Below are 27,950 nucleotides of genomic sequence, written 5' to 3'. Positions count from 1 at the left end.
GAAACGACTATTTGTCATCTTTAAAATAAATCAAATGAAATATGGTTTGCAGCACAGTCGATTCCCTCAGACTGATAAACTGTGGTAAGTTATCATCATTTTCCTATCTTCACAGAATCACAGAATTGCAGAGGTTGGAAGGAATCTCAAGAGATCATTGAGTCTGACCCCTCTGCTAAAGCAGGTACCCTACAATAGCTCGCACAGGTGAGCATCCAGACAGATCTTGAATGTCTCCGTGGAAGGAGACTCCATACCCTCTCTGGGGAACTTGTTCCAGTGCTCCATCACCCTTACTGTAAAGAAGTTCTTCCTCCTATTTGTATGGAACTTCTTATGTTCAAGTTTTAGGCTATCTTCCTCAGAAACAGTAGAAAGAAGCAATCTGAAAAACACTAACACACAAATTATTTCAGTTGCATTTTATGCATCTCAGTTCATACGTTTTCAATTTCATACACAAATTGTAGGTTTGCAGGGCTTTTAAAAGATCTCCTTATTGGGCAGTCAGAATTGGTTCTTCTGCCATGTCTGATTTTAACCTTACTGACTTAAATGGGGATAATTTCAACCAGAGTAAGAAAGAGGAGATAACAGGCATCAGTGGTTTAGTTTGGATTTTTGCTAGTTTGCGAAATCTGAAATGGGATTTTCAACTAAATTTCAACATTCAACTAAAATTTCAACATTTTTTCTTTTTTTAATGGATTGCTAGTGGCAAAGGCAAAGAATCAGTGACATTCTACAGGTTCATGCCTGGACGTACCGCTGTGAGAACAGTTGCTAGGCTGCATTGCAGTGATGAAACAAAGGTCTGAACCATCTTATACAGAAAGAATCAGATCCTATAAAGATTAAAATGGCAAAAAAAGGGGCTGGGATGGACTTCAGGTGCCAGTTCAGAAACCTTGTGTCAATCCTGAGACAAAGGTCCATCTGAGCTGTTCTCTGATGTCCTGAGCTGACCTGCTCCATTTCAAAAGCTCCATCCAGCACCTTGCTGGGATGCAGGCTTTACGCAGAACAGGTCTTAAGGGGCCCTAATCTGTGATGTGTGATGAGAAAACTTGTTGAGTACATGGATAGAATCAGCTGCTTGCCCTCCTGCCCTCCCCCCCCCCAACATATCTGTAGTATTTTGAAAATGCAGGTGGGTGACATGCCCTTGTTCGATACAGGGGCCAGAAGAGTGAGCCAGGAAGTGGGGAGCACTGCTTCACTTCCCTTCTCAGCAGAAGATGCAAACCTGCAGCATGAAAGTGTGTAACAACCCAGCTGCATGCCTGGGAGAGGGCAGAAAAAAAGAGCAGGACTGAAACAGCTGTCCTAAAGATGTGGAAGAGGGAGGTGCCGCTGAGCTAGTGCTGATTTGTCAGTAATATGCTTCTGCTTTCAGGTTTGCTTCAGCAAACACTGAGCAAAGAAGCAGCTCAGCCACCGGCCCTGCACCCAGCGCTGACAGGAACACTGCGGCAAGTGACGTCAGAGCAGCTGCGTGTCCTCATCTGCAGGGCACGACCTGCTGATGTGCGGCTCTCCTGTGCCGTCAGTCACGCATGCTACATTCCGACAGAAGAGGGCTTCCCAGCTTCACCTTCAGCGAGGCAGGTCCTGAGGTATGGGGGTAGGAACTCCAACGTGTTCTGATCGAGCAAAGCGAGTCTGGCTAATGAGATATGCGTAGGTCGCTCCGAAAGTAATGCCTCCTGTTTTTTCCTCCCATAGAAACTTCAAGATGCAGAGGGCACAAGAATGCTATTTGCTAGAGCAAATTTTCAGTTACAAAATGCTGTTTTTCAACATAAGCACTACTATTAGCTATGTATTTTCTTCAGCAGTGAACAAGAGCCTGCATGCTGTGTTCGTTACAATCTGCACCAGTGGAGGTGATCCACTGTCACTGTCACCACAGCTGAAACGAACCACCCACCACCTCACTGTGCTCACATCCACTGTTCAATATCCATAAATGTACAGCAAGTGTCAGTGAATGTCAGTGGGCACTGAGGAATGCAGAGACATCGCTTTGTATCATACCTACTTCCATGTCAGATGCCATCCTGTCAGGCTTTCCCTCTGCTGCCATCTGTCCCACAGCAACAACATGTAATTGGATATTGCTGGGAAGATTCAACCTCTACTGCCATACCATCAACATCCACCCCCATGTCATAGGCCAACATAAAAAAAAATAGGAGGCATTGCTTTTGGAGCACCTCTTGTAGTTCAAAAAGCAGAACCAGGAGTTCCTCTCAAGGTTGCTGGGTTTTTAAGTGCCCAGCTCCTGAACAGATTCATGATTTAAGGGGCAGAATCTGAGTTCTGTATCCCAACAGGAGGAAGTATTTCCTCTGGTGAGGCAAAGCTCACCTGCTTCTTTCAGGCCAGTATAATACTCAGCACTTCACCTTCTTGATGTTTTCTCCTGATGGTACACGAAGCCAGACACCAAAACAGACTTTGGAGATTCATCTTTGAGAGCTAGGCATAGAAGACATCTGGCTTGCAAAGCCTAGCTTGTAGCTACCCAGAGCTTCTTTCTGTACCAGAAACATAAGTGGGATTTAATTTTGCATGATCTGAAGTTTTGCTTAGTGTCAGTTAGAATCCATGTTGTATTATTTTCATTAGAGAAAGAAAAGAAGAAACTCTGAGGCTGCTTTTGAGCTCAGATTCAGCTGCACAGCTGAGCTGAAGCCAAGCACAAGATAGAAGCAGAGTGAGGACATGCCACGCATTAGCATTCCCCCAGCAATGTGAGGAGACCTCTTGCAATAGTATGTGCCAGAACAAAACAGTATGAGGACACCCCATGCGTGAGCATTCTCCCAACTGGCCAGATGAGTCAGAGTATGAGGACATGCAGCCCGGGCCCTCACAATGAGCCAAGGGTTGGATCTTCCAAAGCAATGTGACTGCAGTAGGCAGGCTAATTTTAAACTAGGCAGAGAACAGCGGACACTTAGGAGGAAAATGTCTCCTGACATTTCTCACTGCAACTGACTTCCAATAAGTCTTCATAATATTCTAATAGACACTATTATTTTTCTGGAAAGTTACTGTCATTTCATACTTAGGTGGTATTTATTTATTTGCATTTCCTAAACAAGTATATTTATAATTATGCCTGGGTTGATCCTTTATTTTGGATGAGCTGTCTTGCTTTGATTTAGAGATTGAGAATAATTGAACTTTTTGACTGTCACACAATTTTGCTAGGAAATATTACACATGTTTATATGGAAAAGGATTTAAAGTTCCTATATTTATAAAGTGAGATCAGCCTGCCAAGTTATGAAACTTTATTTGGAAATAAAGTTTTTCCTCAAGTTTTCTTTAGACACTGGTATAAACATTGGAAATTTAAATGCCAAAGATATGAGTGTCACCAAAGGAGATTTAAAATTAGACTCTTCATTACACATAAATATGCTGTTTTGACAGACCATCTTCTTTTCGCCAGAAAGCTAGTGGGCATCTGTTATGCTTCCATTCCTTGACAAGTGAATAGTCTGGAAGTCCCAGAATGATTTCTTTGAAATCAGAAGTAAATCCTTCACAGCAAACCTTCAGAGTTCAAGCATGAGCTTTTTATTTGGTTTATAGTACGTTTGGGGGAGCCATTAAAAGAAGTCATCCTCAAGATTTACATACACTGCAAACTATAAACATAGGTGCTGCAAAGGGTGAAGGAATGTGCCATCTACCCTGGGAGGATTGCACTATTTTGTAGTGTTCAGGGTGATGCAGGTTAGGGGCCTGATTCTCGCTTTTATATCACTGTGAAACAAGAGTAATTATCAAAGTCATTGGACTCATCTCAGTATTAGATGGCCATTTAAGAAAGAATTCTTGTTTGAGACAGTTGTCTGGGTTTAACTTGGATTATAAGTCTTAGTGGGTGCTTAAGCATTTCCTTAAATACCTCTTTATATGTAACCTTCAAAATGGACATTAATTTAGTGTTTTAAAAGTTGGGTCCCAAGATACATGTACCTATTATCCTCTTTTCACAAAGTACCAACAAATAACTAAATATTTTTCATTACTTTATATGTATCAGATTTTCAAACCACATATTGAATATAACAATACTCTACAGCATTGAGGAGTCCCAACATATGAAATAAAAGAATAAAGTGAACACATAAGATGTTAAAATCAAAGAATTCAAAAACACATAGAGTAAGCCTACATTGTTTATCTTTTTGCTCTTTTTTTTTCTTTTGTTACCATTAGATGTATGACCTGACAATACTTTGCAAGACTTTGCTAGATTTTGCTTTTTTCTCAGGATTTTTTTTTCTTTAAATTTTTCAGCTTTGTAACGGGGTACTGTTGAGCCTTCACAAGCTCATCCCGGCAGTGACAGAATCACTACATAGTTAAGAATGTTGCAACACTGACCTGAATGGTAAGTTGCTACAAGTTAGCATCTATTCATCAGAGGAGCCTTTTTTTTTGAATGTTTTTGCCTGCATTACTTGCCAAAAGGCTCTTATGACCAAAGTCCCTAGCAGAGACTCTGAAAAAGCTATGTATGACGTTGGAGGGGGGAAGAAGCATTCCCTCTTGAGAACACCATTTAACATAAGGCAAACGTCTTTCTTTTGACAGATGGGAATGTAATCTCTATGTAGTCTTTCAGCTTTGTTTGACAGTTAGCTTTGAAAGCTGGAGAGAGATGAGCTGGTTCTGTTCAGAGCTAAGCATGCATCTGAAGCGCTAGGTATGTCAGTGACACGCAATGCGCCTTTAAGATCCTTGGTCTGTAGGCATCAGTGTCAAAGCAAACTTACCAGCCTGAAACAAACTCAGATATAAGATCTGTCCAATGGAAATCAGGGAAGGAGATGGATTCTAAAATACAAAGAATTTATTTTCCTCATTACTCTGAATGGTAAAAAAAAAAGCCAGTTGTCTGTAAAGAAGCAGAGAGAAGAGAATTGAGAGGGTATGAAATTTTATTCAATTTCAAAATCCTTGCAGTATAAAGATTAATTCCAATCAGGGTAAGATGAGAACTCTTAGCCTGCTGACTGTCAGTCCAGTGTAGCTTTGGTAAAGCAGGGATAAATGGGATAAGTAGTTAAAGTCATAATGTGTGAGCACAGAAAAAGAAGAATAATTTTACATGGAAAAATTGGAAATGGTTTAACGAAGAACTGAAAAAAAAAAGTAAAAAATGATGTCTGGAAATGTGCCCCACAGTTAGGGAATTATGGAAGCTCATCCAAGAAAAGGTTAAGGCATGACTTGACCCCAGTTTCTGCAAGGATCCTTAATTTAGCAGACAATAGCATAATGAGAGCTGGTGCCTGGAAAAAAAAAAAAAAAAAAAAAAAAAAAAAAAAAAAAAAAGCCAAATAATTCTGCATAGAAACTCATCCCTTTAAAATGGGAAAAATTCTGCTCACTGGAATAAGGGAGGTGATAGATTCCATCTTCTGAAGTCTTTAAATAAAGAGCAGATTTCATTCTAAAAATAACTATAGCTCACACATGTTATGTGATTGATATAAGGAATATCAGATGAAGTATTATTTCTTGAGCCATACAAAAGTAAAACTAGTTGGCTATAAGGTGGCTTACAGTCTTAAAATCTGTTCTGGTATTTCTTCATGTTTGAATGCTTTACTTTACAACCTTAACAGCATTATTCATCTTTTATACACTATTTTTAGCAATTCTAAAATACAGTACCTTTTGTGGGGTTTAGATCCAGAGCTCCTAGGACATTTCAAGACCATGGTGCTGCTACCACAATATTGGTATCAATATTAGCTTACTGTGTAAAGGTTACCAGCGGAATTCTGACACACATACCATGCCAGAGTGCTACAGAGCTAATAAAGAGTCCTCAGAAGAATGTTAGCTGCTAGCATTCCTGGAGTTTATGCCTAGATTTGGCACACTAAGACAGCAATGCTATCAGTAAGTGTAGCAAACCACTGGAATTCAATATTGTTAGTCTGAGTGTTTGAGATTCATGGTTTACATATAGACTCACCTCAATCATTGCCTGTTAGATGAATGCATTGATCTGTGTTTGCCTTCTTTGGGTGGAGGAGGTAAGAATTTATTTAGTACTTTAAAGGATATAGCTGTATTTTAATAGAAGGAGAGAAATGAGAGAAGGTACAAACATGACTTCTGGCACAGGAATGAAGTGGAAGAGAGAATAAAGGGTTCACCTAACAAAGTGTGGGAGAAGCTGCATAAGCTTGTGGTCTCAGTTACATCATTTGATGTGTCTCACACTCGCTACTAGTAATTGGATGTGAGGAGGAAATCTTCATCCTGCTTAGATATTTTAAATTCATACTTGCTTTCTTAGGCATGCAAAGAGAGGTTGTGTTGACTCATGTACCTGCTTCTTATCAGTGGAATTACATGTAGCACTGCAGTGACGCTTTATAGCTCAGGGCTTTTCCAGTGCATGCTGTGTTCTTACTATACATCATGCCAGTTTGTCAAAAAATGGATCTTCATGGATGCAGAGTAATTTTAAATTTGTATACAGTCAACTCATTCAGCATATTATAAAAACTGAATGTATTTTTAGAAGGACTCATTGCAGCTTATGGAGGATTAAAACTTTTTTTAAACAAAAAACAAACAACTTTCCACTTGATTACAAAGCAAAATTTCCCTGATGTGAAAGTCATTAAAGCAACCTGCTATGAGTCAGCAGTTACAGGACATAAAAGATACCTTATAGCAAATCAGATGTAATGCAAGGGAAAAAACAAACCAATTGCCAATTTGTTCTGTGCTTGGGTCTCATGTGAAGGAATCAGAAAGCAACAGGGAGGCTGCTTTACAAAGCTTATGCAGTTGGCAGAATATCTATCCTGTGGCTTAGGCATTTCTTCAACTACTTCATTGAGCTATGACAAGAGAGACTTTGGTGCAGCCCTCTAGACGTTTTGCTCCAAATCAAAGTTGGTTCCTTCTGAAGTGGAACTATGTTTTACAGCAAAACAAGTCTCTCCAGGCACATAACTTTCTGCTGAAATTCCAGCTACTGATTCATGCCACCCAGTTCACTCTTTTCTGTCTGAACACGGAACTGTATTTCTACAACTTCACAGTTAGAAAGAAAAAAGGCCTTCCTGAGCAAGATTCCCGTGTTCACTCAGAATTCCTCATGCTAATAATATTAAACCAGGTGGGTTTCATGTCTTCAAGCCAATCAAATTTTGTTTTACAAAAATCTGGAGATTGAGAGTCTATCTGGATAGTCCTTGTTTAAATTCTAAAAACATTCAGAATCTGTCTCTGGATGCAAGTACAGAAACCTCATGGAACTTGCTGGAGATTTATAGTGGAGCTAAAGATGTCCCTTTGATACAAGAAGTGAAAACGAGTTAGAATAATTTTAGGCAGAAGGGTTACATCTGTAATGATACTGTAGTGTGATACCAATCTGCTGTTAGATATCCTCAGGCTTTAAAATTATAGAAATCCCCTTTTTAGTTCTTAACCTGTCTGGGGCCTTAAATGATTAAACTCATTTTAATCTCCTTTATGATCTATCTTCAAAATCACTATCTCAAAGAAAAAAAATTATATAAATGTCACTACTTGTGATTGAGACCTACTGCATTTAAATTTCATATTGGATTTGACCTGGCCCATTTTTTTTTATACTTCTCCAGATCATCCAAAGGTAAATTTGTATGTCCTAATACAACAAATAAATATAGTGCCAGAGAAGGATTTTTAACATATATGTGCTGATATTCAAGACCTGCCCAGATGCTTCCCTGTGCAACCTGCTGTAGGGAACTTGCTTTAGCAGGGGATTGGAATCAAAGATCCCAGAGCTCCCTTCTAACACCTATGATTCTGTGATTCTGTGATATGCTTATTTTCTCTAAAGTTTGGAATAAAATCAGTTGACTGGTCTAAATTTAAAACATCTGTGTGCGTCTCATAATCTGAAGTTCTCTGAAGCATAACTTAAAATATAGCCTAAGATACATGTTAAGGATTTACCAGCAAAGTCCTATGCACGAAGTAACTCCCTTCAGGAAGAATGTTACATTATTTGACCTGTTAAATGACTGAGTGTCTCTGACAGAATCTGAGCCAGTATCTGTTTTCACAGCAGCATTAATCAGAAATAATTGCATCAAAGCCAACACATACTTCCTCTTATTCAGAATTAAATGAATTTTGATGCTTAACATTAAAATTCTTGTAAATATGTTTATTTGTCACATTCTGTAAACTAAAATCTTCATTGTCCGTATAGTTGGATGAGTGTCCTTTCAACTGCACCAGCGATGAGAAAATTTAGAAAATGCTTCCATTACAGTTGAACACAGTATGCAGCTATAGAACTGAACTTCATGAAATGAAATGAAATATTTCTTAGAATTCCCTTATCACGTTCATATATTATAGTAATTTACTTTGATTTTAAGAATTCCAATCCTTTTTTTATGTCCAGAGTAGGACCAGTCTTTTTTGTTAACAGATCTCTTGGATTCCAGCTTTGCGTTTTCAAGGCTTTTGTTAATGTAGGGACCAGCCTACATTAACAAAAGCTTTTTCTGCATTCTACAGACCAGGCAGCAAAAGAAAAAAAGAAAATAAGTAAATAAATAAATAAAATGAAGTTGAATCTTTTGTTCCCTAAAGTCCAGGTTTCTCCTCTCTTATTCCACTCCCCACCCTGAAAAGAAGCAGAAGTGATGCAGTTTTATTTCTTACGCTACAAAGAGGCTTCAAACACTGTGAACCTGTGGAATGTATCGTATCCTCTTTTCCTTTACAAAGTGTGAGAAAGTGGTTGTTGCACTGAAGTATGCTATGTTGGACATAGAAAAATCACCTGTTCCCCTGCACCATTGAATACTCTTACTACTGTGCTGGGAAAATGAGTTGTTTGTGATAAGCAAACAGGAGATATTGTGGCACTTCGTGTCATCCCTGAGCAGACTCCAAACTGAATTTCCATCCCACTCTCTAGCTCTGAAGCTACTGTTCTTCTTTCACTTCTTTTTACTTCTCCTATTGTTCTTTTAGAGACCTAAAGGTGAACCTCAGCGAGAGAGTTCTGAAATGGATTTCTGAGTCATTTTTATTTTGCTCTCTCTCTTCCTTTGATAAGGGCCTTTTGCACTTTTTACACTAATACAATGAAAAATACAGACCTACAGAACCATCTACTCTGGTTCCTCGCTTGTTATGAATTTCTTTAATCTGTATGAAACTCCACAGCCCATTTAGGCAGTAGTTCAGTCTTGATACATTGTGGCTGTAACTGCAGCAAAAATGCCTGCAGAAGTGGCAGATGCTGGGGACAGATAAATCCCATGTTTCTTGCTGCTGACAAAGAAGAGAATTAAGCTGAGGAGGAAAAGTCATTGAAAAAGAGCCCAGTGTGAAATACAGAAACAGAAACAGCCTAAAGACTTGTGGGACCCCAGAAAGGGAGCGCTTTCCCTGAGCAGAGATGTCTTACCATCAAATTCTCTTGCTGTGACAGTATTCTGCTCTTTATGAACCTAAACAATCTCTTTAGCAATTAGTGATATATATTGATAAATATTAATATATATTGATAATGTATTTAGAAATTATTGACATAATACTTATATCAGGGCATAGAGAATACTCAAAAGCCCTATCAGATGGTAGATAATTGCAGGAAAGCCTTATGAAATGAATAAGCTTTTGACTACTTAGCTAATCAGGTAATTTTCATGAAGTGAGATCTTAAATCACAGTGAAGAAGTTTTTTATGTTGTAATGGAATGGGAGACTTCCCTATAGATGTAGAATAAGTTAACTGACTTGAAGATTATTTTATACTACGTAAATTCACAAACAATTTCATGTAGTTTCTACATGTTTTTATGGTAAGTCTTGAACCCTGGACAGCCTAGGTAGAGTAATACAGAACTTTGTTTTACAGCTAAAAATACCACTTGAATATTCCCTTATGACTTTGTCTGGACAACATGGTATCCATCTGGACAACATGATATCCATCTGCTGAATACATAGACTGGTGGGAGGTAAAATTCTATTCACACTTGTCTAGGTACATCAGATGTTGCCAGTCAGCATTAATAGTTGCATCTCAAATACATGCCTAAGTGCTGGGCTTTACAGCACTGTGTAACTTACAAATGATCTTATAGGAATATTTTATATGTATATTATGCTGAATATATTCTGTTACTGATGGCATCTTCCATTTTTTTTTTGTGACTGTAAGAGATTGTAGGTCTCACAATAGAGTCTGAGGACAGTTAAAGTTGCTGCTTTAACATATTCATTGCTTTAACAGACTCCTAAGTTGGTTAACAGATGTTCAGAAATGCGAGTATGTCCTGCTCATGATAATACCTTGCTTCAACGTTCATTTTTATCCTTTCAGAGCTTGCTTTGTTTCTTTAAGAACCTTCCAACGAGTTGTGCAATACAGCAAGCCTGATGGTAAGGCCTTGCTGATTATTCTAGCAAGAAAAAAAATCTCTAAAATAAATGTTTTGGATTTCATTTTATTTGTCATCTTTTATGAACAAATTAAGAAATATACTTCATTCACAAATTGGAAATATTTACAATTTCTTTACAACAAGGCATTGTTGAGGTTTTGATTTATGGCATTCTTAGAGCATTCTGTCTTTCAAAACAAAGACATTGGCGTTGTTTTCAGCACACTGTTCTTTTACACTCTGCATGTGAAATGGGAGCATTTTGGAAGAGTAATTTGCACTCTCTTTTCGATACAATCTACTGGGCAAACAGGCTGGATGCATTTGCAGTGTGAAAAGGAGGCTTGTGCAGATGCGTTGCTGGTACCATGCCACATGATCTGAAGCCACCATAGTACACCAGATGCTGCTGACTGCAGAGAAAAAAAACATTCTCCAGAGCCATCCTTCCTCTGCCCTTTTCCATTCTCTTCAGGAATCGTGTGGTTGGGTTAGGTGTGGTACAGTTACATTATTTCATCATTATTTCTTCATAAGAAGAGTCTTGAAAAGTCTATTTCAAATACTATCACAATTCTGAAAAGTTTTTCAGACAAAGAGTATCCAGAAAGTGAATAAATACTGTATATCCGCAAAATGTTTAGGAGATAAATTTTGAACATGTTTCTAAAAGGGAAATGCAACTGTGCTGTTCTGCAGTTGTGACACTTGAGCCATAAAAGCTAAGATAATTCCATTTTCTCAATTTCTGGAAGTCATTTTTATTTTCCTGAAGAAAATTCTAAAACCATTTCATTCCACGGAACTTTAAAAAATCTCTTAGTATACGCTTCCGTTATAAATCAGATGTGGACCACCATTGCTTAGGTTGTCTGTCATTTCCTACAATAAGAAAAGAAGACACTGTTACAAATTACAATTAGCTCATGGTGTTTGGAATTTAGTTATCTAAGGTTGGAATAAATACTTAAATTCTGAATGCCAAACATTCTGAAAAACTGCATTTTTTATTTAGCTTTGTAAATTTTACTGTAAGGGAAAAATAATCTCCATATATAAAATTAAATACATTGGAAAGCTTCTTGAGTCGTTGATACTGATTGAGTTGTACATTACTCTCAGGCCGTGTATAAAGCACTGATGGCATCCCTGCAAGTTTTGTGACATTGTCCTTTGAAAGTGCATCAACTCAAACTTGTGCAGTGACCTACAAAGGAACGAGACAGTAATCAAGTTTTCATTTCCATTCAAACCTTTTTCCTGTGCTGACATACTACAAACAGATACCATTTGATGCCAGCTGGGATAGACATTTTGTCATGTAAATCTAGATCCAAAGAAGATCCAAAGGGCTTTCATGCCTGAGTGGAGACAACTTGTCTTGGGATAGGACTGATTTTGATTTTCCCTTAATTTGCCAGACTACAATTTTAGCAATTCAGCAGTTGCTCTTCAAGTGGCAGATGAGTCATCCCAAAGAAAGGTGATCTGCTCATGAGTCAGAATCCTAAGGCACCTAAACCAGGATTTGTTTCGAGTTAGATTTTCTAACTCTCGAATTGTGGTTCAAATCATACCTGCTTAGCAGCTGTCTAAGCTCTCAGATGACTATATTCATTAAACACTTCTCTAACCTTCAAGGCTGCTAATCCTCATGGAATTTATGCCCAGAAATGCCTGATTTTGAGCAGTCCTAAGCCTATTTCACACCAAATTGAATTAGGATGCGGAAATAAATTGATCTGTTGCTTACATTCAGTGACAGATCCCAGAGAACATCCAACAGTGCCAATGAATGCACATAAATATGCAGTTTGGGCTATTCTTTTTAAACTTAGACAGGTAAAGTAGAGGTACCACTGTTATGCTAGTTTTAAAATATTTGCTTGAGAACCAGTAGCTTTTCTCTGCATGGAAATATTGAAATTCACCTCTTGTACCTCCTAGGCATAGTTGGAGGAAATGTTGAAGAAAATAGTTGTATTTTTTGCCCTTCCTGTGGAAGCTTCTGTCAAGAAAATAAAGCAAGAATCACTGGGCTAAAAAAAGAGAAGGGGAAGGATAGAAGGAAAAGCCCTGACTCTATAGTATAGTAGCTGGTAAATTTGGTAAATATAAGGCAATTATGGGGCCTGGTCTTTATTCTGAGTTGGCCCCTTTCTCTTTCTCCTTTTAATCTGTTTATTGCATTTATATATAGTATGGGAAGCACAAACCAGAACTCACAGTTTCACATAAAGCTACAATTTAAAATAGATCACAAAACTTAATTGTTCCCTTTATGTTTTCTGAAAGAAGAGACATACTATTCTCTATAGTAAACTTAGGGCCATGAAACCAAGTGAACAAACCAATCATTAGTTTCAGGCTTCAAATAAGAGAAGGCATATAAACTTTCCAAATTTTGAGCATTTTCTATCACCCAGATCTCAATTTGGATACTGATGCTAGGTGTTTTTATATGTTGCCTTATTCTCCTTAAATGCTGAAGAAACATCTAGAAAACATTGTTTTCTAGATTCCTGTCTGGAGGCTACCTGCTCAAAAACAAGGCAGTACAACTTCCAGGTTGTATGTGCCTGAAACCTTTGTCTGTTATAAAATGAAGTTATTGGTCAGCTGGGAAAGCGAGCAAGAACACCAGTATAATTTAATATTAATTATCAGCCACAAGTAAAAAGTAATGCTCTGTCAGAAAGCTACCCATGAGTGAGTGACAAAATGTATGTTTCCTTTTGTCAGTTTTACCACTTGAATTCTTTGTAGACATTAGCAGAACAGGTATCAGCAGAACTTCAGAAAAAATTCAGAACCATTTATTTTCCCCAATATTTCTATCCTCAAAAATAAAAGTACTAATAAATTAAAAGATGTTGCTGAATTCAAGAAATGAAGGAGCACACAGATTAGAAGCAAAGTGAATCAATGGTGGCAACATCCAAATAAGAGCATTTGGATGTCTGTAACTAGGGTGAATATTTTAAATACTCAACTTACTTCCAGATTGTAGCATTCACCACGTAGAATTATGTCACCACCTGGAAGCACCATTCCTGACCTAGAGTGACATCACAGCATCAGCCAACTTTGATTAGCAAAAACTGTGACTTCCTCTTAGAGATGGCACTTCCTGAGGTGACATAACAACGTGGTAGCTCCCTAGTGGTCAGCGTACCTTGGAGGTAACTCTGGTGTCGGGGGAACCACCGGGCAGCTGGGCAGGTCGGTTATTTCAATACCCCTCAATCTCTAATATAAATATAACAATTATACAATAAATATAGCACAAACAAATACACATGCAGTACATGTCCATATTACTGTATATCAGTATAAATATACAAAAAAAGTTTTATATATAAAACACTAGAACTATTTTTTAAATTAAAGCCTAATTTATTATGACTTTTTAAGTTGTTTTCATTCTTTTTTAAGGGCATGCCTTGAGCTAATGTACTCAGACCTGCCAGCAGCAGGCAGTCTGCAGTCTGTAGGTCTGAGAAGTCCCAGATTACATCAACTACACATGCATACTTGATTCTACACATGCAGCGAGTCCACTACTGGTGGAACTCATTTCACATTCACTGAGCATGTGCAATAAAGTTGCTCTGCTCATGCATCATGGCCCTTCACTCAAGGTAAGTAGGCATCTGGCAGTCCTCACAGCTACTTGTCTAAAACCTCAGTAGATCAACAGGCAAGCAAATGGGGCAGAGAACTACTGCTATACTTGGTCACCTCCAGCCCAAATTGATAGGGTTAGCAGTTGCTTGTTTTTTGAAAGACGTTTTGCCAAGCCATTTCTTTTGTCTATACCTTTCTTTTTGTCTCAGATGGGCTTCATCTTTGTCCTTAGTGAGGTAAGAGCCTCCTTGAAAGGCAGGATCTAGCCTACTGTCTGCAAAACCATGATTATGTTTGCCTATGTAGCTTATCAGAATTACTCTTCATTTTAAAATGAAGAGAAATGTATTTCTTCTCTAGATTTTATTGTCCTGTTTTATGTTGCTGTTGTAACCTATACTAAATAATTTTAAAAACTTGTTTCAAACATTTTTTAACGTGAATTAATCTGAATTCCTGCTTGGATTCTCATTGCAGATAAAAAAAAAAAAAAAAAAAAAAAAAAAAAATCTAAGAATAGTGACAAGTAATGTTTATTTAATGGACAATTAGTTGCTATATTGTGAACAGGGAATCTGAAAACATTCTACAGTCTGAATGAATTAATCTCCTTGCTAGTATTCAGAGATCTCAGTTGTTGAACTTAGCTGTAATGTGAACTGGCATGTGATAGGCAATCCACATGACTGCTGTTTATTTCCCTAGTCATTTCTCAAATGAAAGTCATTCAATACTAACCCAAAACATAAAGAAGAGGATGTCAGTAAACATCTTACTCCTTGAAAATGAATCAGAACCCTAATTTCAATTGCTTATTTCAAGAACTACATTAAATTTATTTATTTATTTTTGTCCTTTTATACTCAACTTTACACTGTGGTAAGCTTCCTTCGAGCAGAGAAATGCAATAAACGCTTGGTGCTGCCGCAAATCAGACCAGTTTCATTTAGGTGTCTAAATATGCCCTTAGGTGCTTACGTTTAGTCTTCTGGGTTTGTGAGCTACGGCTTTTGTGTTTAAATAACCTACATTATGAGTTGAGTACTTGGGAGAGGAAGAAATTTATTAAACCTGGAAGCATGCAATGATGTGGTTACAGAAAGCATTCCGTGCTTTTTCACAGTACAGTACATGATAATCCATATTAATAAGGCTTCCAATTATTTATGATGTGCTATATTTAGCAGCTGAGCCCCTGGATAGCTATACAATGGAATTGTGTTGAAAATGGATGTACTTCATTGAAATGGATGTACTGCAAATATACAGTACCTAAAAATAGCTCCATATAACGCAACATAACAAAGCGTACACAGAATGGCAGCGTTTCATTTCCCAGAAGCTCTGTCTCATATAAAACTAAAAATTGAATACACTTATTGCCAATTGTATACGTTAACACATATAGTAGTTTTTTAAAGGAAGCAGAACAAATAAAGAAAAACACACAACTCACTTTTTCTGCCATTTCATGGGAGTGATGCAATGAATGTTCTCTTTCTGAGAACATTCGCCTTTGTTCATAGCTGGCTAGCCGACAAGTGAGCCATGAAGAAAGGGTGCAACCACCAATTCCAATGCATGCAAGAGACATGGAGGCAAGATGCAAAGAATAGAGAGCAGACGACTTCTTTGTGAGAGCACGAAGAAATTGAAAATTTAAAATTCCTCCGATTAGTCCACAGATGCAACAGGCAGAAAAAAGTATCATCTGTCAGGAAAGACAAGAGGTTATGTCACAGTAACATTTCTTAGAGACAGGTTCATTCATATAAAAAATGAGACCAGCTCAGACCCCTCACTAAGATTCAGTTTGTAACTCCCACAACTCCCACAGAACTCCAAGGGAATACAGTACTCTTGGGTACAACAGTTAAGATTGATATTGCATATAAGGTAAAGTTTGGTAGACTAAGTTGCCCATCCTAAAAAAATAATAAATGAAAAGACTGCTAGGATACAAATATTCTGATTCCCAGTCTTTCACTCAGGACAGTAATGTAACAGAATACATCATAATTTTCTATTGTGCAGTTTCTCACCAATCCTCACAAGTGAATGCCTCATGTATTTGTGCAATTCTCTCTTGTTTGTGTAACAACTGTCTGTGCCTCCTTGATTCTAATTTGTTCAGTCTAACACCAACTTGCAGACTTTCTACAGTTTTTTTGTGGGGGCTCCAGATGTGTTTAATGTGACTGTGCTGGATGAGGAAACAACAGAAATTAAAAAATTTAGGCATCTCTACTGCAGTAGAGAGTGGACTACATTTTGTATTTTTTTTTTTAATGTGGTTAAAATGCTTTTGGGAAGTGAAACAGGCTGCAATTGTGGAAACATATTTAAACACCTCACTACTATAATCACGAAGATACCACCTCTGATTCAGGATGTCTTTCAGCCACAGATCACTTGAGGTCAAAAGACCTTATTATGGGCCTATTGCTAAATGATTGTCTTATTCACTTCCCCAGATGTTGATCTAGATGGGCCTTTGATATGACTCAGTATGGTTTCATATATCTACTTATTTAATATTAAATAAACAGTTTATGGAGCTTTACAGACTACTTCTGTGCCCAACTGAGATGAGAATTTTGTCAGGGAGGTGGCAATCAGACTCTATTCTGCAGTTCACTAGGAATTGGCTACTGCTTGAGACCACCTGAACAGACAGCTTTTAGGAAATGAGTATGGTCAACATGTTTTAAAGAATGACACTGTCATTGGATCAGAGTAATTCATTGGTATTCAAAAATAGTAAGCGAGAGATTGATTCCCTTCATATTTATACTTGTTTTACAAGACTTCCACATCTTCACAGCAGGACATCCAAACTGACTGAGAATTAAAGCCAGACATTATCACATATAGTAGGGCTGGGTCTTTAACATAAAGACAAAATGTGTGTGGTGACAAAAGGCCTGTTTCAATCACATCATTTTACTGCAGTCAGAAAAATGACTGTATTTCTGATTCTTAGTAGAAATAAAATGTGATCATCTTAAAATTGGCTTTTTCACAATTCTGATTTAAAAAAAAAAAAAAAAAAAAAAAAAAAGTTATTAAAACCATGAACAGTAAAAAATACCTGAAATTAAACTAGTCAGTAACTTCACTGAAGTGGTAGCAGTCATACCCCACTTTACAAAAGTGAATTACCATTCCTTCTTTTGTAAAGAAAATTCAATGATTCAATCCAACATTCAATCCTCTTTCTTGATCTGTCATAGGTTTCTGTCAAGAGTTTTTCCATCTCCACAGGGAGAATTAGGGATGTATAGCTTAAATGGGCATGACATAAATATGCCATTTCAGAACTGCTGTGTATTGCTTGATGAACCCAAGGTACTGACTGCTTTCTTTGGACTGCTGGCTTGCAATGTTTACTGATTTTTTACCAGAAACACTTGGAAACAGTAAATCTCAAATAGAAAGTTCAAATTAGATAAGTATGACTTTCAAATATTTATGTGTTATATATGTACTGGAAAAACTTACGATAAGTCCAGATTTTTTTTTGGCACACAATATTCCACATATGCCACAAAGCAGAAACTGAAAAGAAAAAAAGAAAAAAAAAAAACAACACAATTATTTCATCATTAAGGTCTCAAATTTAAATCTTTCTGTGTTGCTATAGTGGTGACCACAACAGTAGGTTAGGCAATGATCATAGTTGTCAGCATTTTCATTACAAACCTTGTATTTCAGGAAGATATAACTCAGCTTTAAACACACTTATCCAAGCAGAAACTAGATTGAGAAGGCAGATTGAGGATGATTAAACATAAAAATAGAAAATAAAAAAAAAGCTTCATAAGGTAGTAATTGGTGATCCAAATCCTACTTCATCTAATTTCAAGTTTACCAAATGCCCTAATCCTGAGGTGTGAACTACTAAGGGATCATGTATGGATTCCTGTCCTCAAGATTGTGGAACTCTGGGCACGTCAGTCAACTTGTCGGGTGCAAATGGAAATACTGAAGAAATCTGTTGATGTGGTTACAATGAATGTGCTGTAGAAATTGTTTCAGATTCTAGATAGTCCATGCTGTGAGAAATAGCATGAAGGTATCTGTCCTTTTTCATGCAGTTCCCTTTTACAAACAGATCTGACAGTTACAACATCAAGCATTAGGCAAAATTTGATTAACAAAACCAAAGACACCCCCACACCAGCTCATATGATATGAGTAAATTTTAATGTGTTTTAATGACCCCTGCCGAAGACCAGTAACATTCTCTAATGTCTCTTTCTCCTCCTATAGAGAAGTTTAAGAATAGTTCCTGAAGGCATAGTCATGGCAGTAACACCATTAGTTGCATGAAAGCAAGAAGAACTTCTCCAGGTGTTTGTAATTCTGCAAAAGATTCCTTCAATACCTCATAAACTCCGTGGTTAAGAAGTCCATGCTACTTATTTTCAGTAAAACTAACCCTACGTCCTTACTGGGAAGTAGTTTTGTAGTTTTAAGATTGGATTTTTCCAAATCCTTTTTACTCTGAGGTTGTATTTCTAGCAAAAAACGTCAGTTGAGCTTGTCAGGCTGGCTATAACATAAGCAGTTAAAAAAAAAAAAAAAAAAAAAAGTTGTTTCTATACAGCATATATGTATATTGCATATACATTTTATTTACCCTCCAAAATTTTGCAGTTTCAGTATCTCAGCTGAGAAGCTGCTTTAATATATAGTTTATCTCCCTTTCAAATAAAATTGTTCATGCATGTTGGTAGGTATAAGCCTTGAGATGTATTTTTGCTCTGAGTTAGGCCCATTTAATTGATTTCCCACAGTTAATATAGTTAAATGCTGCGTGTTATTTGCCAGTCTGCTATGAATGGGATGTATGGTATATGGACATAATACCAATCTGATCAGAGAGAAGGCTGGGTCATGCACACCATGGCACTGGATGACTCAGGACACACACAGCTGATAATTGCTGCTAAGGCTGGAATAATAACAAAAAAAACAGCAGCAACAAAAAACTAGTATGAATAACTCTGTCATTTTCCCACAGGCAGAAGAGTTCTTAACTAGCATACCTGCTTTGTAAGTTTTTACTCAAGCTTTCTGTAAAGTTTTAAAATTTCACTCCCAGTTCACTCCAAATCACCTTTAAGCAGTGCTGTATACTTATATTACTAGAATATTTCCCCGTTGAAATCCAAAGAATATTGAAAAAGGTGATCTGCAGGATGTAAGATGCTGGCTTCCAAAAAATGAGTGATTATGTTTTTCCATAGATATTGAAGTATTTGAAGGGACTACCTGGAGTAAGGTTTTATTGTGTTAGTCTCTATTTTCTGTATGCATTTTCTTTCTCTGTACATCTACTATATATACACAAGAAAAAAATATATAAATAAGAAATGCAACAATATAAGAAATAAGATATTCTGCATTGAAAGAACAGTGAAAGGTTGGACTAGGTGATCTAACAGGTCCTTTCCAACCTTGTGATTCTATGATAACTCAGCAGAGAACTCAAAGGAATTGGTTATCCCTGGTCCTCTAACATTCTTTTCTGCAAGCCTGTAAAAGTCATGCCTAAATTTTAGAATTCATATGACTACCAGACAAACAGGTTGTAAAACTGAATGAACTAGTGAGCATGAACGTACTAAAAACCATTGATGAAAAACATCTGGGGAGTAGCAAAGGATAACTTTATTATCTATTGTTGTTTTGTGGTTTCTGTTGTTTTGTTTTGTTTTGTTTTGTTTTGTTTTGTTTTGTTTTGTTTTTACATAATAGTGGTCAGGCATGGAAACAGACTGCCCAAGGATGTCACCATCCCAGGAGGTTTTCAAGAAACACGTGGATGTGGCATTGTGGGAGGTGGCTTTGTGGACATGAGTTGACAGTTGAACTAGATAATCTTAGTGATCTTTTCCAATCTTATTAATTCTATGATTCTATGATTCCCAGAGAAAAGTTTTGTTCAAAAAACAATGATTATTTATTTATAAAAATAGTTATTTTTCTATTAAAACCAGTGGATGAGTTTGAACTACGTCAGACAATTAAACCTCATTCAAAGCTTTGAAAATGCTTATCCCTCTCTTTGGAGGCTGTAGAGAATTCTGGTCTACTAGGAAAAAAATGGAATCTTGCTTTACAGAGAGAAAATTAGTGACACATGGAGCGCAAGAGCACTGCTCAGAGTTGTCTTAGCCAGGCTTCTCAGTGTAAAAACCTTTAGAAAGGTTAGGAAGTCAGACAACGTTTCGTGATTGACTGTGATAAGTTCTTTTTGACAGACCAACTAACAGCTCTGGAATTTTCTTCTTGGTGCTATAGTAATTTTCTGTAACATTTTTGAGGTCCTAAAGCTATAGTCAGCAGTAGTGAAAAGTAGATGGGAAAAACTATTGTGACTCTTTGTACCACAAAAATACTGAGTACACATCAGTCCCAAAAGGAATTTCCTATGTTTGTTCTGGTTTATCTTTTAGTTTTCAGTTTTTCTTTTTTATAATACTGCCAGCTGGAATACAGCCATCAGGGGCTCTGCTGTATTGCCACTCCCTATGTATTCTTAGTAATCTTGAAATATTTAATCTTCATGTTGATATGCCATAGCATTTAAACTTGACTTGTATCTGTTGACTGTGGTTTATGCATGCCTAACTAATACTGTCATGTTGAGGAATTGCTCCCTTCTACATGACTATTGATTATATCCAGGCAATTTACCAACCTCCTGGACTCTTTAATGTAATTACATTTTCTAACTATGTCAAACCTGTAGTAAGTTAAGGCAAACAGACTTGTGTTAAAATACAGTAAATTAGGAGCAGAAAAAAAATATATCATTGAAGATAAGCTCCATATAAAGACTGATCAATTGTTCAAGTATTCACAACTTATACTGCAAATAAGTCTAAAACATTTCATAAAGGATAAGCCAAATGAATAAACCCTCCAAGATTCCCTGGAAACTAGAGAGAAATGTTGAAGCATGTTTCACAGTTGTACCTTGTTTTAAAGAAGATTCATAAATAAAAAGATCAAAACCTCACTTCTAAAAAGTGACATATTTCACTATTTACAAGCAATTCCCATTATTTCTGGGGTTACTTTTGCTTGCAGATTTAGTCATACATGCCATAATACATGGTGTTTCAGGTTAAGATTATCAGAAGGAGGCAGGGACTGAATGTATAATAGATAAGAGCAGAATCTCTCTTGGATGATTGGTAGAAAATTCAGAGGAAGATATCACAAAACTCAAAAGCTTTTTAGACTCCTTTTGAATCTCAGTAGGCTGTGAGAGCTTTACTCCCACTTCCAATGAAAATTTTCTAGGAACCTACCAGAGTCAGAGTCCTCCTGTTAGCACAAGTGTGATTGCAAGGTGATGCACTGTCTATGTGCCTGTGGAGACTTTGCCACTCACCTTACAGCTGTGCCTGCTTCTGTTTAATATGCACATTTGAAAATCTCTCTTTTGGCCTATTGAACCTTGGAGTAAAGAAACAAAGACCACCCAGGAAAGGGGAATGTATATTTTAAGCTTGCTTTAATATATTTTATATTAAATTGGGCTTGAAACAGAAGCTCATATCCAAACACCCAGAAATTTTGGTAAGGAGGCTGAAATCTCAATTTAGATTCAAGTTTTGTGGCTTGGATCAATCCCTATTTCATATTCTCAGAAACAAAAGACTTGGCCTCATTCACTTTCTCCTGGAAAAAAGGTGCTTTTCTTACTTGCATTCTGGAAAAAAAGATTCAGTTTTAGTTATATTTGCAGAAAGCAAAAGATTTGATGATTTCCATCGTGCAGAAGAAAATGAACTGCTTTTACACTTCATGTTGAACTTCATTGGAGGAGGAGATAAAAGTAGTGGTGAATAAAATTCCTCTGAGAAAATAAACTGTCCATGGAAACTTTCTGGAGAGAGAAAGAAAAGAGTGAAGAAAACCTGTTGAACATAAGGACTGCATGATCACAAGTTATTGCTCATGACAAAGCACAGACTACATTCACTGAGTGGAGAGCCCTCTGGCATTTTAGGTCATCCATATGTATCTGATGAAATAGAGGAAATTATTTCAAATCTGTGTTGGATTAGTGTTTCCTTTCATCTGGTTCTAGGCCTTCAGAGATGCTTTAAAATTGGGAAATGGTTTTTAGAAGAACTCAGGGAAATTTAGAAGTGAGTCTCTGAAGCTGAATGTCTTCCTGCCATCAGTGATTCACAAAATATCTCCCTGTCTGAAAAAACACCCAACTTCTCGGCACAAAAGAATGTTTATTTACTTGTTTAGGACTTACTTTAGAGTAACAGATACTAAATGATTTTTAAGTATGTTGTTTAGTATCACACACATAGAGTATGACTGCTTTATTCTCAGAAACTAATAAATTAAGAATTATTCCCTGCAGGTTAATGAAAGCCTTAGCAAAAGATTTCAGCTTATACTTAAGTCAATCTATATTCAGCAGATATTCCTAAATACAAGCCAGGCAGTAGAAGTTTATGTGAACAGATCATCTTGCAGATTGGTGTGTGCTTCTGGGAGGTCTGAATGATAAAGAAAATCCACTGAAAGACTCCTCAGCTGGAGTGAATTGTTCTGGTTCCATGCAAAGCAAGAAGCTTCTACACTTGGTACACCCTCCCTCATCTACAGATACAGAAGTCTCTCCAGTTCCACTGAGTTCACTGACAGTGCTGCAATTCATTTCATCAGGATAAGTAGCCAGCCAGAAATAGGGTCAGTTTAATGAAAATTCAGTGCACATGTTGAAATAAAGTAGGATCACATCTGCATTTGGTCTGCATGATAAACAATAGTGTGACTTTTCTGTGTTCTTTAAAATCAAAACAAAAAAAATTACTAGATGTTCCTTTCCAAAAGAAACTTGGCAACAGTAAGAGCTAAATGCAAAAATGAATGTTTTAAAATTTTAGACCACCGACATTATTTAATAGTCCAAAATGATACTCCTGCTCTGGGAAAGTTTCCTACTGACTGGACCTTTCTCTTTTCCTTCAAATCCTGGATTTAAAAAGAAAGTCATTGAAATGAGTGCTTTAAGTGCCAACTTGGAGCAAATTTCTATAGCTAAACTGTAAATGCACATTTTTAATGGATGGAGAATTCTACAGTGCTACAATCAAGAATTATGGAAATATCTGGTGCTACAGACAAACATCCAGAGATTGCATATTGATTAAACATATTTAGGTATATATCTCTATAAGCAAAGAGGCTGTCTCTCTGAGGGGCATAACCAGAAGTGAAACGTCAGGTATCTCTCTTGTAAGTGAATATAGATGGCACATTTGGCTGAAGATGTGGCTTTTGTCTCATTCTCTTTCTGTCTCATGAAGAGTCTTGTCTGTAGCAAGAACTTCTTCATCATTGCAGAATAAAAGAGAATTAAAGCCATATATGTATATGTGTGTGAGTGTATAAATAGTGATAGTGATGCAACTACATGTTCCAAATATAAATGGGCGAGTATATGACCACTTAAAAATATTTATGAATATGTTTTGAAATATCATCTTTTCTTCTTCTTCTATTTATTTATTTACTTAGTACAAAAGTATTTGCAATGAGTGCTGTCATTCTTGCTAATTTAGTGGTAGTGGTTCAGCAAACAATCCTTGGATGGATCGTTTCTATGGTACACCATATAACTGAATTGGAATAGTAGATTTCAGAACTGTGCCTCAGTCTCTAGTTACAGAAATTTGGGAGGCACCGAGTACAGCCTATGGTGCTTGTGGAGTAGATTACATCAAGGCAATCATTAAAAACAAACAAAAAAAAAAAAAAAAAAAACACCAGAAATCAAGAACATGTCCATCTTTAGACTGTTTGGACTGTATGTTACTTTGGTAATTTATCATAGAATCATAGAATGGCTTGGGTTGGAAGGTACCTCAAGATCATCAAGCTCCAACCCCCCTGCCGCATGCAGAGCCACCAACCAAATTTAGCAACCATGGCCAATTTTTAAAAGAACAGATTGCATATAATGTAAAAGAAATTAGATATTCATCTACACCTGCTCTGGAGAATTTGCTTTAGCTGTTTTATTTTGGCTTCTTTTTAAACAACTCTTAGCATCTTAATCCAGCTCAACTTAAATGAGAACAACAAATTTAGAATCTATTTTCCCATTTCCATGCATTTTTTATGTAGACATTCTCTAGGTTTTCCATTTCTTCATTATTGTCTACTCCATTTTCTCAGGCTTCCTCATAAATAATGCAGAGCATGCAATGATCAGAGCACTTTAGCCCAAGCTTAACTTCACTTGTATCTAATCTCATGGGCAAGATTCACATGTTTAAAGTAAGGTGTGCTAGTAAATTATCTGGCTGAATGAAGATGATGAACAAAAAGAACAACTCTTTAAGAAAAAAGCTAATGTATGTCAAATAAAAGACATCAGAGGGAGGCAAGTATAACAGATAGAATGTGTATAATTTTAAGATTCCCAAATTTTAGGAATGCAGGCTAAGGTTTCCATGGTGATGCTATATTCATCTGTTTCGTTATGAACTTGGACCTCTGCTGAGTTCCACCCACATCAGTAAAGAGCAGAACAGGGTCAAAAGTATATTTTCAGGTAAATTACTAGAGGACACTGTTCCACTTAACTCAAGTGTTGGTTTGTATCCTAACATATCAAAGTGTCAGTTTTTCCTCTAATCTCACTTTCTTTTTTTTCTCATTGTTCATTTCTCCAAGGAAAACCCTGATTCAAGAAAGTTAATCAGAAAAAAAAAAAAAAAAAAAAAAAAAAAACCCTTTATGCAAGACATATTCTTTAATACAGCCAGCATGTGTTCAGTGTAAGACCCAGTGAATAGAAATAGAAAGGTGAATTATGCCATTTCTGCAGCATCACAGTTCTGGGTATTGTGTAAACAAACCTTTCTCCAGATCTTTTGATTTGGACTTAAGCATCCCTGGAGAGCAGTAGGTCTCTGGCTCTGTTCTTGTCCCATCTCAACTGCCAGTCCTCTAGTAAGGACACAGCTTTACAGACATTTGAACCACTGGAGTGATACAAAGAGGATGTGACGATGTGACAATTTAGACAAAGGTCGTTAGCTCAGTGCAAAGTAAGTAAACCTTATGATGTGTAATCCCAATCTGCAGGCTGCTGATTTCTCCTTTTCTTTACTACACACAACATAAGCTATTTGCTTTTGCTGTACAATTTCTTTGTGGCCTCCTCCTGTCTACCCATCCTGCTGACAACGGTCAAACAGTTGATGCCTGTCTCTACTGCCTCTAATTGTGGCACCCACGTGTTACATGTTCTAACAAATCTCTTTGGTTTCCCTTCCATGACTCCACATTCACATAAGGGAAAAATTTTCTATAATCACCTGGAAAATCACTTCATTGTCCTCTGTTACCTCTGTCTAAATCTCTACCTACAAACAGCTTGAAATCAGCCAGACTGCTGATGTGCTAATGCAGCCACCTGTTATACCAATCAATTTTGATTTGTCCTTTAATTCTACATCTGTCTCTTTCTTTGTTTGTAAGGTTCTTGGAGGCAACAACTAATACAACAGAATCTTAATCTGTGTCTAGTACAAACTGTGGGATAACAGAAACCATAAAAATTAATTAAGCAGTTGTGCAGGAAATGTGCATTGTCATAGAATGGTATCAGCTGTGATTGCATTCTCACAAAATGCAATCACTGCATAAAATTCTGATCTCACTGACTGGTCAGAATTCTCAGAAGCCAGGATGTTACTTCATTAGATCCTCAGCTAGACACATTTTTGAGTAATCTTTTTTCTTCATCAACAATGATCAGAAGCCTTCCTTTTTGAACTGATTTTGATAATAACATTACCTGCTGGCTGGTGTCCTACATCACTGTGTCTTCATTCTCATATCTCACCTACCTGTGCTGTAGTGCAGAATTATGTGTTTATGTACTGCCATAGATATTTATGACTGTCGTCAATAATTAATAAGTATTGACAGTGAGAATATTACATGAAGCACTCTGTCAGAATTAATCTATAAATCACAGGAGGTTACACCTTTGAATAACCCAGAATTTGTTGCACTTAACGTCTCATCTCAAGCAATGCAAACAATGCTTTTAGAAATACTGTTGTTCAATCCAGGCTGGCAAAAAAAAACAAAAACAAACAAACAAACAAACAACAAAAAAAAAACAGCTTTGGAGTTCAAAAATGCCCACTCATGTTTAGGATGAATTTTCAGTATTACCTACTCTTTTCTCCCTAAAGATACATAACAATTTGGAGGAAAATACTTCCTAGAAGCATGTTTATCTCAAACTGAAGAATTAAGAAAGGCTTTTGAGAAGTGGGAAATGCTTATTGCTAAGGACGTGGTTCTTCTCTGTTATGAACATGCTTCTACTATTAACCCTTGCTGCTTGATATTTATGGTCATTTCATGAGAAGCTCAGGGTGCTCAAATCATGAGAACATCTTTCATTTTCCTTCCAATTTCCATTTTCTCTTTTCCTTCTAGAAGCTCAAAACTCACAACTTGACATTATTTTAAAGCACTTTTTGACAGTCTTGCCATAAGGGACAGGGCTGCTCTTTTTGAAAAACAAAGCTCTTAATTTGAAGATTACAAGCTATGGCCCAGGCTCCTTAATGCTGGAAGCTCTTGAGGCATCTGCCAAGTGTGAGAATGGGTTCACAGAAAGTTCAGTTGTTTACAGCAAAATAAAATAATAATAATAACAAAAGGGAGAAAAAAAATAAATGAAAAAAATGAAAAAAAGCGAGAAAGAAATGTTCCCATGCCCCGACACAGACACATCTCTTCCCGCCGTGCCGTCCCGCCGCCCCGCGAGAATGCAGACTATACCCCATGCACATCGGAAATGGACCCGGCGCGGCTCCCGGAGCAGCATGCACACGCGGAAGGGAAGGGAAGGGAGGGGACGGGGGTGCCTTCGCACGGTCTGATCATCACCGTAAAGAGTTAAAGAGAGAGTGAAATGGCTAACGTACACACACCCCGCTCCATACCGGAGAAGAGTCTCCCAGTTGAGGTTTATGCTCTGTGAGGACCAGGCTGAAACTGACCGCCCCCACGGCCACGCTGGACACCCCTAACCCTATCTCCAGCACGGAGAGCACCAGGAGGCTCCCGATGATCTGGCTGCTGGTGCACATCCTCCCTCGGTCATCCTTCCTTCCCGATCAGCCGGGGAAACCGCGCCTCCGCCTTCTCCTCCGCCGCTCCCGCGGCCCTAAGTCGCCCCCAAACTTTTCTTCCTTCGCCGGCAGCCGAGGCGGAGCGGAGCATCCGCGACCGCCGAGCGCTGCCGAGGGGCGGCGGGGCGGCCCCGGCGCCGCCGGGCCCCGCGTAGAGCCGCGCAGCGCCGCGCAGCGCCCGACCGGTAGCGAGTGCGGCGGCGGCGCGGAGCTCTCCAAGGTGCCGGGCCGGCGGCGGGGACAGGGCGCCGCTGGCGGCCGGCCGGGCAGCGCGGCGGTATGCAGCACCACGCTCCTCAGGGGCTGCGCCTCCTCCGGAAAAGTCGACCTTGTCTGATCGCCTCCTGCGCTCACATTGAAATGACCTCACTGGGATTTTTTTATTTTTTTTTTAAATTTCTCCCCCTCTTTCTCTTCTTGGGTTGGGAATGGAGGGGAGAGGAGCGTGGCGAGCCCACCACAGCTATATTTATGTATGAATCTAGACCCAATGCACGGGCGAGGCGCTTCGACAGCCCCGCCCCAGGGCCACAGGGCACGGCACCTTCCTCCCGTCCTCCCCCCAGCAGCCGGTAAGCACACGTCCTCCGTCCCGCAATACTTGCACAAAAAGTGAGCCCCCTGGACGGAGTGCACATAGGCCTCTCTCATCCCA

At 37.9% G+C, this 27,950-nt stretch overlaps 1 protein-coding gene and 1 long non-coding RNA gene across 9 annotated transcripts; one reads left to right on the top strand and one right to left on the bottom strand.

Moving 5' to 3' along the window:
* On the top strand, positions 1 to 10,527 carry LOC116226951 (uncharacterized). 4 transcript variants are annotated; one of them, XR_016467490.1, is made up of 5 exons: positions 1 to 84; positions 1,397 to 1,616; positions 4,321 to 4,414; positions 9,929 to 10,031; positions 10,397 to 10,527. It is a non-coding gene; the product is annotated as an uncharacterized LOC116226951 (long non-coding RNA). The 4 variants fall into 4 exon arrangements; XR_016467489.1 differs by having other exon boundaries at positions 9,929 to 10,527; XR_004166439.2 differs by having other exon boundaries at positions 1,397 to 1,624; positions 9,929 to 10,527.
* On the bottom strand, positions 10,519 to 27,929 carry TMEM196 (transmembrane protein 196). Of its 5 annotated transcripts, XM_090142149.1 has the most exons (5): positions 27,089 to 27,927; positions 17,586 to 17,642; positions 15,541 to 15,795; positions 13,633 to 13,706; positions 10,519 to 11,339 (listed from the first exon to the last, which is right to left on the bottom strand). In XM_090142149.1, the coding sequence occupies exons 1-5, from the start codon at positions 27,251 to 27,253 to the stop codon at positions 11,333 to 11,335; spliced, it is 558 nt and encodes a 185-aa protein (XP_089998275.1). In that variant the 5' UTR covers positions 27,254 to 27,927; the 3' UTR covers positions 10,519 to 11,332. The 5 variants fall into 5 exon arrangements, with proteins under 5 accessions (XP_089998275.1, XP_031445871.1, XP_031445872.1 ...); XM_031590011.2 differs by lacking the exon at positions 13,633 to 13,706 and having other exon boundaries at positions 27,089 to 27,929; XM_031590012.2 differs by lacking the exon at positions 13,633 to 13,706 and having other exon boundaries at positions 10,530 to 11,339; positions 27,107 to 27,918.
* Positions 27,930 to 27,950: the final 21 nt, after the last annotated feature.

This window comes from Phasianus colchicus, chromosome 6 (assembly GCF_987193195.1).
Source record: "Phasianus colchicus chromosome 6, bPhaCol1.hap1.1, whole genome shotgun sequence".
Lineage (NCBI taxonomy): Eukaryota > Metazoa > Chordata > Aves > Galliformes > Phasianidae > Phasianus > Phasianus colchicus.
This window is presented reverse-complemented; position numbering and strand designations above follow the sequence as displayed.